Source organism: Molothrus aeneus, chromosome 3 (genome assembly GCF_037042795.1).
Source record: "Molothrus aeneus isolate 106 chromosome 3, BPBGC_Maene_1.0, whole genome shotgun sequence".
Classification (NCBI taxonomy): domain Eukaryota; kingdom Metazoa; phylum Chordata; class Aves; order Passeriformes; family Icteridae; genus Molothrus; species Molothrus aeneus.
In genome coordinates this window covers 52,214,517-52,227,006 of record NC_089648.1, presented here as the reverse complement: position 1 = coordinate 52,227,006, position 12,490 = coordinate 52,214,517, and the positions used below count along the sequence as shown (strand labels likewise).

At 36.3% G+C, this 12,490-nt stretch overlaps 1 protein-coding gene across 6 annotated transcripts in view; it reads left to right on the top strand.

Annotated features, from left to right (window-relative positions):
- ZDHHC14 (zinc finger DHHC-type palmitoyltransferase 14) overlaps window positions 1–10,849 on the top strand; it is a 94,881-nt gene extending 84,032 nt beyond the window's left edge. For 4 of the 6 annotated variants that reach the window (XM_066546930.1, XM_066546934.1, XM_066546933.1 and 1 more), the window contains 2 exons: window positions 1,362–1,464; window positions 9,610–10,849. In XM_066546930.1, the coding sequence (XP_066403027.1) occupies window positions 1,362–1,464; window positions 9,610–10,011 (505 nt within the window). In that variant the 3' untranslated portion in view covers window positions 10,012–10,849. The remainder of the gene's footprint in view (window positions 1–1,361; window positions 1,465–9,609) is intronic. The other 2 variants (XM_066546932.1, XM_066546931.1) reach the window with 1 other exon arrangement.
- Window positions 10,850–12,490: the final 1,641 nt, after the last annotated feature.

The following is a 12,490-nucleotide window of genomic DNA, read 5'->3' as shown; positions in this document are numbered from 1 at the left end:
CTGCCTATATAGATGTTGCCTAAAGCCAACCTTTTAATTCTGAAATTTTGCTTTTGATAAAAGTATGTGACATAAAAGCTCAATGCCACGCTTCAAATTCTTCTGACTCCAGATGGAAATCTTTATTAAAACTACATCTTTTTTCTCAGTATATGAAGTAGTGTATTAGGCTGATAAAAGTAGCAACGCACAATTGGACCAGACTGGCATTGGCTCCTGTGTTTTAGCAGAGTTTGTGCATTTTTTCCTAAATTCCATGTAGCAACATTACTTATTTAGACATTGACATGTATATGTAGAGGTTCTGCAGAGAGGTATTTTGTGACCACAGGGAAAAATTTACTGACTGTAGCATGTAAATTATAAGCTTGCTTCTTTTACTCTTAATCTCAGCTATGTCCCAAGTCACTAAATATTAGGATTTTTCCTTAAATTCTGGAAAAGTGGCTTACCAGTAATTTCAGCTCAAAATTCAAAATGTTCAAGTGCCTTGAGCATGGAATGCAGATGAAGAAAGGATCTGTAAATAATCAAAACTTACTTATGTTAAAGATCATTCATCATTTTTAAACCTCTGCTATCAAATTCAGAATGTATTTTACATGTCCTCAACAGTTACCTTCAAATCTTTATTTGATCCTTGGCTGTCAGCGTAGGTCTAACCAGTATTCTGGGGCAACAAATTATATAACTTCTTTAGGCATCTTTAATCTTTAACTAGGTTGGATTATTTCATTCTATGTATTTGGTTATAATCTTACAGTTTGGGGTTTTTTTGCTTACATTTAGTAATTTCTCTGCAGAGTATTTTCTTAGAAATAAGAAATTACTAAGCACAGTGGAACACTATAAGCAGTATTAAGTGGCTGTCATGAAACACCTGGCAAGTTAAGTTGTCTGTCAGAAAGATTAACTTTTCTTTATTCCTGCTAAATTTTGTGATTAAGTAGTTTCAATTTAGATGTGGAAGCTGGTAAAAATAAAAAAAGAACCTTTAAAAGAGATAAAAGAGATACTGAATCAAAGTATCCTAAGTGAGTTTTGTCATTTGTTTTTTCACCTGTGGTTTAAAATTCTTTGGTTTTGTGGTATCTGCTGGTAAGCTTCTAAGTATATGTGATAAAAATCAAAAAAGCAGCGGTGCTTATATGACAGGCAGTATCACAAAGAACAAGTACCTTACTGTTGAGTAGAAAATGAAGTCTAGTACTTTATTTGACTAAAAGGGGACATTAGAAGGTATTGGTGAGGTATTAAAGTCTGTTGTACAATAGAAAGTTTTTATTTCTTTTTATTGAGAGGACATAGTTAATGATCAGCAACATCTCTAATACTTTTCCTTTATTGTGATTATTCTGTAGCTTAATTGACAGAAGAGGATTTATACAGCCAGATACGCCGCAATTAGCAGGACCATCAAATGGCATTACCATGTATGGGGCCACACAATCTCAGAGCAACATGGTAGGAATCATCCCATAGTGTTGTTCATCAGGATTCCTGTGAATGTTTTTCTTCTCCACTTTCATGTGAACTAATCAAGTAATAACTAACTGGATACAGCTGACACACTGGGTGGAATGAGTTGTTTAATAACAGTAAAGAAAAAAAACAAAGTCCAAGGCTCTTTTTAATGTACATTTCACACAGTGTAATAGTTACTGCTCATGGATTCTAAAAAAAAGAGTCTTTTCTATGCTGTTGGTTTATTGAATATACTGGCATTTTGACTTTTGCTCTTGACACCTACTGTGTTTTGAACTGGAATATTCAAGTATCGTGGACTTACTGTGGTTTGTCATTTTCCACCTAATTGCTATTTTGTGTGCCACTTTGTTCATACTCTATTTCCTTCTTTGCTTGTGCACTGTGGTTTTGCATAGACTAATGTATTTTAAAAAGCAAAGATGAACAAAGAGGAGTTCCTAGGGGAGAAATATTTTGAAGAAAGAGCAGGAGGACACTGAACCTGAACAAAAAATGGCACTGAATTGTTACAAAAAAAGTTTTTTTAAACATCTTTGAAACTGTGCCACTAGTATTTTGCTTTGGTTTTTTGCTGGTAGCATTGGCTATCATAATGGAAGATAGGATTTCCAGTGCCAAGAAGAAGAGAATAATTGGAAAGAGATCTTTTTCTGAAGGCAACCACCTTGCATATGTGCCTATTTCTGAATTGTTGTCCACATATCTTCACGGTATGTGGATTCTAATACTTTGTCGAAGAAGTCATGAATTACGGATATCCTCCCTCTGCCAAAAACGAGGAAGCCATGAGGCCTTCTGACATAGTTCAGCCTTTCTTTTGAACAAAAGAAGAAAAGATGCACTCTTCCCAGACAGATTAGTTTTAGTGTCACTGATAAACTCCTATAAAAATTTTGCTGTAGTTCCTAAGCTGATTTTGATTAATGTTTTGAGAATTAAATAGATTTGTTAGTCTCCTTAATAAGAAAATGTATTAGAGGCATGGTATTAAGTCTGAATCTTCTGAGGTGCAGTCGAGCAGACCAAGGTAATGCTCTATGTAAATTTTACTCAAAATATTATAACTCTGAAGAGAGAAAAAGGAGTTGAAAAAAAAGATAAAGCAAACATTAGTAATGGGCTGAGGTCTTTCAGGAATCACCCAAACATTCTGATGCTGTCAAGGCTTCTTATTGGTGATGATCATAAACCCACAATGTGTCCATGGCATCAAATTGTCTTTATCATTGCAAGAACTTAGACACTATATCATTATTCCTAGGTATTAATGAGAAAATCTTTGCCAGTTTGGTAGAAAATTGACTAAGTTTGTCTCTAGAAATGGAGAAATCTGTTATGGTATTACTTTAAGTCAAACAGGTAGCTGTTACAATTTTAGAGTGTATTACTCCTAATTACACAAATTCTCCAAAGATTTCTTCTTAAATCCTAGAATGAGCTCGGAAATGAGCTTATATCCACATGACCTGGGAAAAGCCTGTGTTCTTTAACAGTTATCAGAGTTGCTCTGAAATGTGGAGATTTCACTCCTGAAAATGACCTCTAGAAAAGCTTGGAAAATCTAATATGTCTTGTTTGGTTTGAAGGAATATTTTGGAAGACTGTAATGCCATTTTTCTCAGGGCATCTTTTCTCCTGGTCTGTATCCAAGACCAATTGGTTTCTAAGGACAGCTGGCTATCAATATTAAAATTTCTCCCTTGAGTTTTGTTGTAAACTGTTAGAGACCAGCTTAGTTTACCTATCTCTCTAACACTGTATTCCCTTCCCTGTTGAAGGGGATATATCTGGTACTGGAACTGGTATTATTATTATTATTATTGATTTCAGATAAAGACAAACAAAATTAAATTCCTTGACTTAAAGGAGTATGTGTAGATCATAGCTGTAGACCATAATACTTTTCCAATCACAGAAGTTTGGCCATTTATACATTATCAGAGATATTTATACTACTTTAGCAAGCTTAATGCTTTTTGATTACAAGAAATAAATTAGGAGAAGTATGAAGTGTGTTTCAGAACACCTTTGTGGTGTGTCTCTCTTGATTTTATTGCAGAATGTATTATATCAGGTCTTCATGTCTAGATGTTACCCTGCTTAATCCACAGTGTACTAAAATATCTCTCCTCATCATTGATTAAAAATAAAGATTTAAATCAGCATGTTCTCTCTCACTTGTCTTCTCTTATTCCTTCTCTCTTTCATTTCCCCTTCTTCCCTTGAATCTTTACAAAATCAACTAGGGTTCAAAAAGACCTTTGAAATTGAGTCCAGCCTATGACCAAGCACCACCTTGTCAACTAGACCATGGCATTCAGTGCCACATCCAGTCTTTTCTTAAACACCTCTGGGGTGGTGACTTCACCACCTCTCTGAGCAGCCCATTCCAATGTGTAATCACCCCATCTGTGAAGAACTCGTTCCAAATGTCCAACCTAAACCTTCCCTGGTGCAGCTTAAGACAATATTCTATTGTCCTGTCACTAGTTGCCTGGGAGAAGAGCGCAACCCTCACCTGGCTAAAACCTCCTTTCAGGGAGCTGTAGAGAGCAGTGAGGTCTCCTCTGAGCCTCATCTTCAGACTAAACAGCCCCACCTCCCTCAGCAGCTCCTTATAGGAGTCAGTGACTAGTGACTTTCTAAATAGAATTCTTGTGTTTCACCCAACGAGTCTCATGTCTCTCATTAAGTCTGTGTTGTTGCTTGGTATAATACTCTCTTTTCATTAATTTTAATAAATCTTTTAGCATAGCCTCATTTTTGCAGTTAAGTTCAAAATAAATATCAGGCTAAGTGTAAAGATGCCAGACGCTGGTTTTCAGCACAATACATTATCTCTGTTTCAGGATACCATTTGTGGGGCGCTCTATCTGTATTTAACAGCTTTTGTGGTAATTTTGCCTCTGATACTTTGAATATTTAGTGCATGATCTACCCTACTCGTGGTAGCAGCCCAGTTTGTCACAATCTCAGGAAGTCAGAGTCATAGCTATAATCAGTGCTTGATAGATCCATACTGTGATTTTGGTTTTTTCCTAGATCTTCATAGAGGAGGTTTTTCTCATGTTCTCTCCATACTACTCCGTAGTATCTACCTTGTTTTACTGAAAGCTGAATCTCTATTTACTTCCATGAAGGAAGCACATACAATTATTTTCCTGGTGCATTCCCCAGTGTTTTTAATTTCTTTTTCAATATAATTTGAAATTAGTCTGGTACATTCATTAGCCAGCTTCTTAATATCCTTATCCACATAAAAAGCATGGTCACTTGGAACTCATAATCTGTAGTACTGGTAATTTCCAAAGTATTTCCCTGTTGCATTTTATTGCTGATTATTTTTCTTTGCTCATCATCAGTTTGATTACCCCCAAGTATTATTCTTAAGAAATTTTTTTGTATGAAACACAGTATCTCACCTATTATGAAATAATGATTTTCTCTGCAATTTATTCTTTCTCTTTTATTTAAAACTTTATTTTCTTTGTGTTCTGAAAAATTTCTTATTTACCCATAAACTCATTAATTACCACTACTTGGGTCTGGACCACTGTAGTACTTAATTTTATCTTAAAGCTGGAGTTGATTCTTAGGGTTTGATATAGGGTATTTTATTCTTTAGTGATCCATTAGGGGGAAACACAGAATATGTCTCACTTCATGAACATTTTTTGAGGAATTAGTTTGGTTTATATTTTCTATGATATCTCTAGGAAATCTCTAATGCCTTGTAAAGTGATAGACTTTGCTTTGGTTTCCTAGGCATTTCTTCTTCAGTATATAGGTAGTTCTGTGTGTACCAAATTCCCTTGTTTCTAATTCTCCATTTCCTTTCCTGGATGCAAATTATTTAAAGTGTTTTCTTACACTTATGTATATGTACTGCTGAAAATTGTAGGAACTGTAGTGCATGCGCAACATTTATTACCAGTGATAAGTGCAGGAAAGTCCTCTCCCACATGTTCACTTAAGTATTTCTGCTACTGATCTGGAAGTAGATCCAGCTGACTCAGGGAGCATTAACTCTGGCCATCCTTTGCTTTTCATTTTTTGCATTATTAGGAGTAAGTATTTCTATCATGACAATAACAGAATTGGCAAGGACCACAACCCCATTTTTCTGGGAGTTTTGCGAGTGTGTTTCCTTATATATTTACTGATGTACTTCCCAGATGCCCAAAACAAAACTTAGGGCTTTTACCAAGTCAACATTACCACTGTCAAAGTTGATAGAGGTTTTTCCTTAATGCGTTCTACTTCACAGGTAAAATGTGTTACAGGCACAGTGCAAGTAAATCAATTTCAGCATTTACTTTGGGTTGAGATATGTTTTAGGAGCAATTCTTTTGATAGTGCATGTTTATTGCATTTTTATGAACTAGATTTATTTTAGAAGATACGCCCCTGGAATGCACCCAAGTTGCTCTAAGCATTCTCAGACTTTCAGTCCATAAGAACAAACAGTCTCCAATCTGAAGTAAAGTCTCTGGGCCAAGTGTTGCTTCCCATTTGGCTTCAGAAGTGTGTCAGAAGTGTTTCCCTTCATAGATCTACTCATCATGAATATATACTCATTTACTACTACTGTATTGCTTGATAGTAGAGCCATTGAGTTGTTGAGGCTTGTGGCTCAGCTGTTGCACAGTATCCACAACACATTAATTTTGATTGTGAAATCTTACACCTGCTGGGGACACTTACACAGCTCTATCCCTCCACTCTTTACCATTTGTTGTGTACAGATTTTGGTATTTCAGCATTCTTCCTGTAACTTCATACCACTGTCAGCCTCCTCTGAACTCCATGTTGTTTGTATTTTATTCAGAGTTTGTGAGACTACTCAACCTGCTTTTTTCCATCTTCTGAGAACTGTAACAATTCTTGAATGTTACTAGCATTTAGGAAATTTTAAACTAAGTTTATTTAATATTTAAAGTAACTAATTCTGACTATTTCAAAATAATCACATTTAGAAATGTGAAAAGTATATTGCCATGTACAACAATATTTTCATATTTTTTGTGTAGCTTAGAAAAAACATGCTTTCTTCAGAAAAAAAGAAAAGTATTTTTCCTCAATTGTTTGTATTTATTGTGAAATAAACAGAGAATTCTAGGTTTTGCCCAATTTGCTTCAATTTCTGCCTTTTTATGTGGAAATAAACAGATATCTAAAAATTTCTGTGCATATATTTAGTTGAATTTCTGTACTTGTAGAACTTATTAAACTTGTCCTACCTTCAGAATCTGCTGTTTCTCTGAAACAGTGAAAAATAAGTGAAAAATTTAGTGAAAAATAAGTGAAAAATTATTTTAAGTGAAAAATAAAGTCAACATATCTGAAATAAGAAGATGCTGGTGGAATAATTTTTGCAGTAGATTTTTAGTTATTTAGATTTTAATGCCCAGCTTCCTTTTTGTTACAGTCATAGGCTTTTTTATTTTATTTGAAATTCCAATGCTGGATAAGTCATGTGATTAGTAGCAACTAAGACTTCCTGCCCTAAATTGCATTCAGTCAAGAGTGAAATAACAAAATCGACAAAAAGCACCACGCCAACCCTGTAACAAATATGATTTCCTTGTTTTAGTTTTGTGTTGGCTGTTTAGACTCAAGAACAGTCTACCTGTATATTATGTGATGTTTTTATCAGATGTTTTTGAGAGCCCATAGAATACACATACTTTTTCTGGGTTAGAACCTGCAATAGTTCCCTTTCTAGAAATGTCTTTACAGCCTGTATCTTCCTAAGGATTTTGTGCTGATCACTGTTGAACAGACAAGAAAAAGAAAACCTGAAATTTATCTAAATGAAAGGAGAGGCTTTAGGGAAGTTACAAGTGTGTGGAAAATGAAGAGATATTTAGCACCTGAGGTTATAACACTATGTAATGGAGCTTTATGAGGCTACCTTATATTTTTTATATTAATTTAACTGAAATGCAGTAGCATTCCTTAAGAAGAAAATTAATTCAGACTATACAATGAGTTCAAATAAATCATCTTCAGCAAAGCTTGTGCTTGTATTACCTGGAACACGTTAATGATTTCCGTTGGAAGATCAGAACTGAATGTTCACTAAAGCAATAAGTCAGCTGCTAACATTATTTGTTTTCAGTGTACCCCAGTGGTTATAAGCATTCCTTTGTTATTTAACAAAATGTTCTTTGGCTACTGCCTTTCAGAGAAAATAGCTTTCGTTGGTCTTTTTGAAGTTTGAAAATTCAGCTACCATATTTTTTTAAGGGTGCATGGTAAGGTTGGTTGAAGTTTTAATTTAAATAAGCAGGTGTGAATAACAGGATATTAATCAAGAATGAGTTATTCACACTGAATTACGAATTGAAAGCTTGACTTTAAAAGATGCTGACAGTTTTCTTCTTAGTAAGGTACTTAAGCAAGGTTATGGCTTTAAGCCTGTGAGTAATCCCTCTGAAATGATAGGGAACCACTTCAGTTGTTTGGCTGAGGCTGTTCATCATTTTGTGGGGCGAAGATAGCTTGCAATTTATATGAAATCAATTTATGTAACAGAAGGCCAGTCCATTTATCTTTCTGAAAGCAGAAGTCTTGGAAATACGTATCTGAGTAAGGATTGAGCTTCTGCCTGTCAAAAGTAATTGGTCTGGGAGTCCTAAACCACTTAGATGTGTTTTAAACACTACCTATCTCTTATGACCAAGTAGTCTGCTTGCACACTTGCTGAATGTTAGGTGTGTGCATCCATCATTAAGCTATTTGGTGGTGAAATTGGAGAACCTGAAAACAACAGAGTTACTTTAATTAACCATTGTTTATCGTGCTTTTCATCATACAATAAAGGAGGCAAAAGCCTTCCCATGAGTTTTCAGTGTGGCGCAGTGGCATACTAAACTCAAATGGGCATTTTAGGGAAGTGCCCGTTTTGTAACAATGCTAGTAATAATGGTTATGGTCAGGAATACTATGGTTATGGTCAGAAAAAACAGATGATGTATCTGTAATATGTAGTAATTTGATAAAAATCTAAGAAGTCAGTCATAGAGCAGAACATATTGCTTTAATGGAATACTTGAAATAACAGTGGATAGGATGTCTTACCTCTGGATATATCTTTTATTTTGCTTGCTTGCCTCCAAATGTCCTTCATGGCATTTGTAGTTGTATTCACTGGTTGTAGTGTTTTTCTTACCCAGCAGAGCAGTACTTTGGCAAATGAATCTAACAAGATTTTGAAAAGCTGCAATGTTATAAGACACTGATCAGGCAATGAATTAAATATTTTTTCCTTAGGAGCTCTCAAAAATCATGCTAATCCATGTTAAAGAAACTTTATTTGGCAGTAGGTGTACTACCCACTTAGCTAGCTGGACATTATTAAAATGCACACCTGTCTTTTCATCTCAAGCAATGAGAGGTAATTTTGTATAAACTGTTTTTAGGAATTGTGTAGAACCAAAAAAATGCATTTCTGGTAGCACTCACTGAGATTAACTAGATTTATATAATGCTGGATTTGGCTTGTTATTGAGACAGTGCTTGCCAGAAAACTTGTGTTTTGTACCTTGATTCATCACATTGTCAGGATTAATCAAGAAACAGCCTAAAATTCATTAAGGTTGATCTTGATGCATCTGCAGTGCTGCCTGGTTTCTACACATCCTCTGGAGTATGGAGTATAGCGTAGGACATTCCCTAGAATTTATATATAATGTATTAAATTGGGAGGGGAAAAAATTTTACTCATGGAGCTTTATTACTAACTGTGGTAGATATCTCTGTCAAAAGACTTCTTGTTCTGGAAAACCTCTGTAATAGGTTAATTCCTATGTGTGAAGACCAGTTAAAAGAAAAAATTGCCTAGTGTTTTTTAAAGAACCCTTAAATGAACACTGTAAATGTATATCATCATTTCTTTGATTATAATGCAAAGCATTGGCTCAGTTATGCATGCCTTTCTTTTTTTTTTCCTGGGCAGCATGCCATGGGATGTTTGGGTGGCTAACCATGGAATGATACTAATGGCCTTCTTTTTTTCTCTTCACATCCCATTCTTTTCCATACCTTTTTATCCATATCCTCCCTTTTTTTTTTCTCTGTTTTGTTTTTATATGATTTTGACACCCTTCCATCCTACAGTGTGACCAAGATCAGTGCATTCAGAGCACTAAATTCGTTTTGCAGGCTGCTGCCACCCCCCTCCTACAGAGTGAGCCAAGCATAACTAGTGAAGAGCTCCCTTTACCAGGAAAGACTTCTCTCAGTGGGCCTTGTGCAACTCTGACTCTAGGGCAACCAACACCACCATCTTCTATGCCTAATCTCACATCAGATTCAGGTCTGACAGACATCATACCATTAAAAGAGGAGCACGAAGGCCACCAGTTCCTGACTCCTGAAGAAGCGCCGTCGCCGCCCGGGATGCTGTCCAGCGGGAGCCCCATCGCGCACAGCCGCACCATGCACGTCCTGAGCCTGGCCAGCCAGGACTCGCTGCACGAGGACTCCGTGCGCGGCCTCGTGAAGCTCAGCTCAGTTTGAACAGCTTTTCTGAACACCACACTGTGTCCTGGTGTCTCTGCAAATCTGTGCTTGACAGGAATGACACTGCAGTACCACTGTAAGGCTTCGTAATATGCCTGTAATGGAAACTTTGTCACTTAATGGAGTCTACTAAAAGGACGAGTGATTTTTTTCAATGGAGCTATGGCATTTTTTGGCCAGGTTGTTAACGGTTGTGCTTTGATGGTGACTGCATTTTGCTTTTAAATAAAACCAGAAAAGGTCAATAATCTCGTTTCCTGAAGCTTGGGTACAGCGAGTCGGAAGTCAGCCTGTAGCAAACACCATGTACAGTACAAAAGAGAGAGATTCTTGGATGTAAGTGTCATGCTCTGTGTTCTATGCTCTTGTAATACACACTTGTTACGGCTTACCACACCTGTGGCCAGAATGATCTGCACTTACATGTTATGCTACCAATATTTGAGATAGAAAATTGCCATTCCATTTGTTAATACAAAACAAAAAAAGACTACAGATGTGGATTTGCATGCCACGCTACAGTATGTGTTACAGTGGTGTTGGTATTAAGAGAAAGTGCTGCTTTTTTATTTGTGACTTTCAAAGTGCTGTTTCGTTTAAAGACAGTACAGCAAACAAATGAATGGACTATATTTTTTGAATTTATTAAATTTTATTTTAAATTAATCAGTGGTGCCTAGAAGATGATGAATTACTGATTTGATCATGTTGCATATCATTTAACCTTCTGTTTAAGTGTTTAAGTGAGGTATTGTGTTGTGCCATACCACAAGATTCTTCCACTCCCAAATGTGATACAATTACCTGTGGACCTCCAATAAAATGACATCCTCTATTTCGTGGACGTGTACGGTTATCCTTGCACAGTTTTCATGGGGCCAAGAGGGGGAAATAATGACTTGTTGACATAGTTTGTAAAGATTTGACTGGAATATGTGTACTTGATAAAACTAGAGCTATGGAGAAATAGCTGGTTACAATTAGGATTGCTTCACCATTTTTTATGGTTTTGTTTGAGCTGTGTGTTTGTTCCCATAGGAGGTCTTTATTTGGAAACAGTAGAATTAACCTCTGCTTGTACTGTAATTCAGTCTGGCTGAAGGCTGAGGGGCTTACGATTCAAGACAAAGAGCTTAGTGAAGTAATCTTAAATGAATAATAGTCTGTAGCTCTTTCCTGGCCATTGTTCATCATTTGTATTTATCCTTTGATATTTTAAATGGAAATTTTGATTTCATGGAATTCTTCTGTGCTTTTTCTTTGCTTGCTTAAGTAAAGTGCAACTCAAAGGTTGAAGAGAATTTTATATGTATTTTTTGTGACAGCTGAAGAGAACCTTAGTTAAACTGAAAAACTGTAATAGCTTTAATACTGTATTTACCTGCTTTTCAGGGTGTGGAAATTGGATTCTTCTCTTCCTAGGACAAATTATGTGCAGAATGGGCTTTATCTGATGTTTCTGTGGCATGAAAGCATTTGCCAGTCAAGAAATATAACAGTTCTGTATTATTGACCATAGTCATTCACTGAATCCAGTCTAAAAAATCTTTTTTCCTTTAACTTTTGTTGTTGAAATTGAGAATAATCAGCCTGCAGAAAATAATTCACCCATGCTATTGAAGATTAAGACAAAATACTGACAAAATCCCTACTCCTGTAAGATTTCATGAGCATCATGATGATGTTACCTTGAACCTAATTCAGTGTGTTGAACATAGCAGTGCTTTCTCTCTGTAAGTGCCACAATGGGTCCACTGAAGAAGCTCTGGCAGACAAATCTCTCCTAGGTATTTCAGCCACTGAAGAAGCTCTGGCAGATAAGTCTGTCCCACCTATTGTAAACCACCTTCCCCATATTTTCCAGAAGCTGGGACAGTCTGGAGTTCTTTCCACCAGCCAAAGTGTAGTGACAGACATGTCCCAGTTGGCTGCTCTCCCAGTAAGCCGTGAGTTTCAGCACTTCTGTATCTGCTCTTGAAGAAGTCAGTGATGCTCATCTTCTTGATTTCACCTTTCCCTGACACAGCTTCTTGGGTATGAAGCCATGAACATCTGCATTAAAGCAGGCAGTGGATTGAGGGCTGGAGATACTGGTCTGATAGACCTGGGGAAAGAATCCCAGCTTTGAGTTTGTAGACTAGTATTTGATGAATCATTCTGTTCTCTAATAGGTGTCTGTGGGTAGTTAGCTATGGATGCATTACTCACTACTTAGAAGGGCAAGTCAAATATTTTTAATGTGGTATCAAAACTTTCCATTTGTACAAGTCATGATGAGGATGATTATTTTAAGGAAATTGTTCTTTTTAAGTTTCTCTGAAATAGCAGATGGATTTTATGTTTCCAAGAATACCAGCTTCGTGACAACATTTGTATGTCACTGCCACTAGGGAGTAGTGAAGAAGGCTCTGTGCACAATAAAATTAGTGTCAGTTTTAACATGAAAGGGAAGGGAGGGGGACGGGATTAGAGTCTT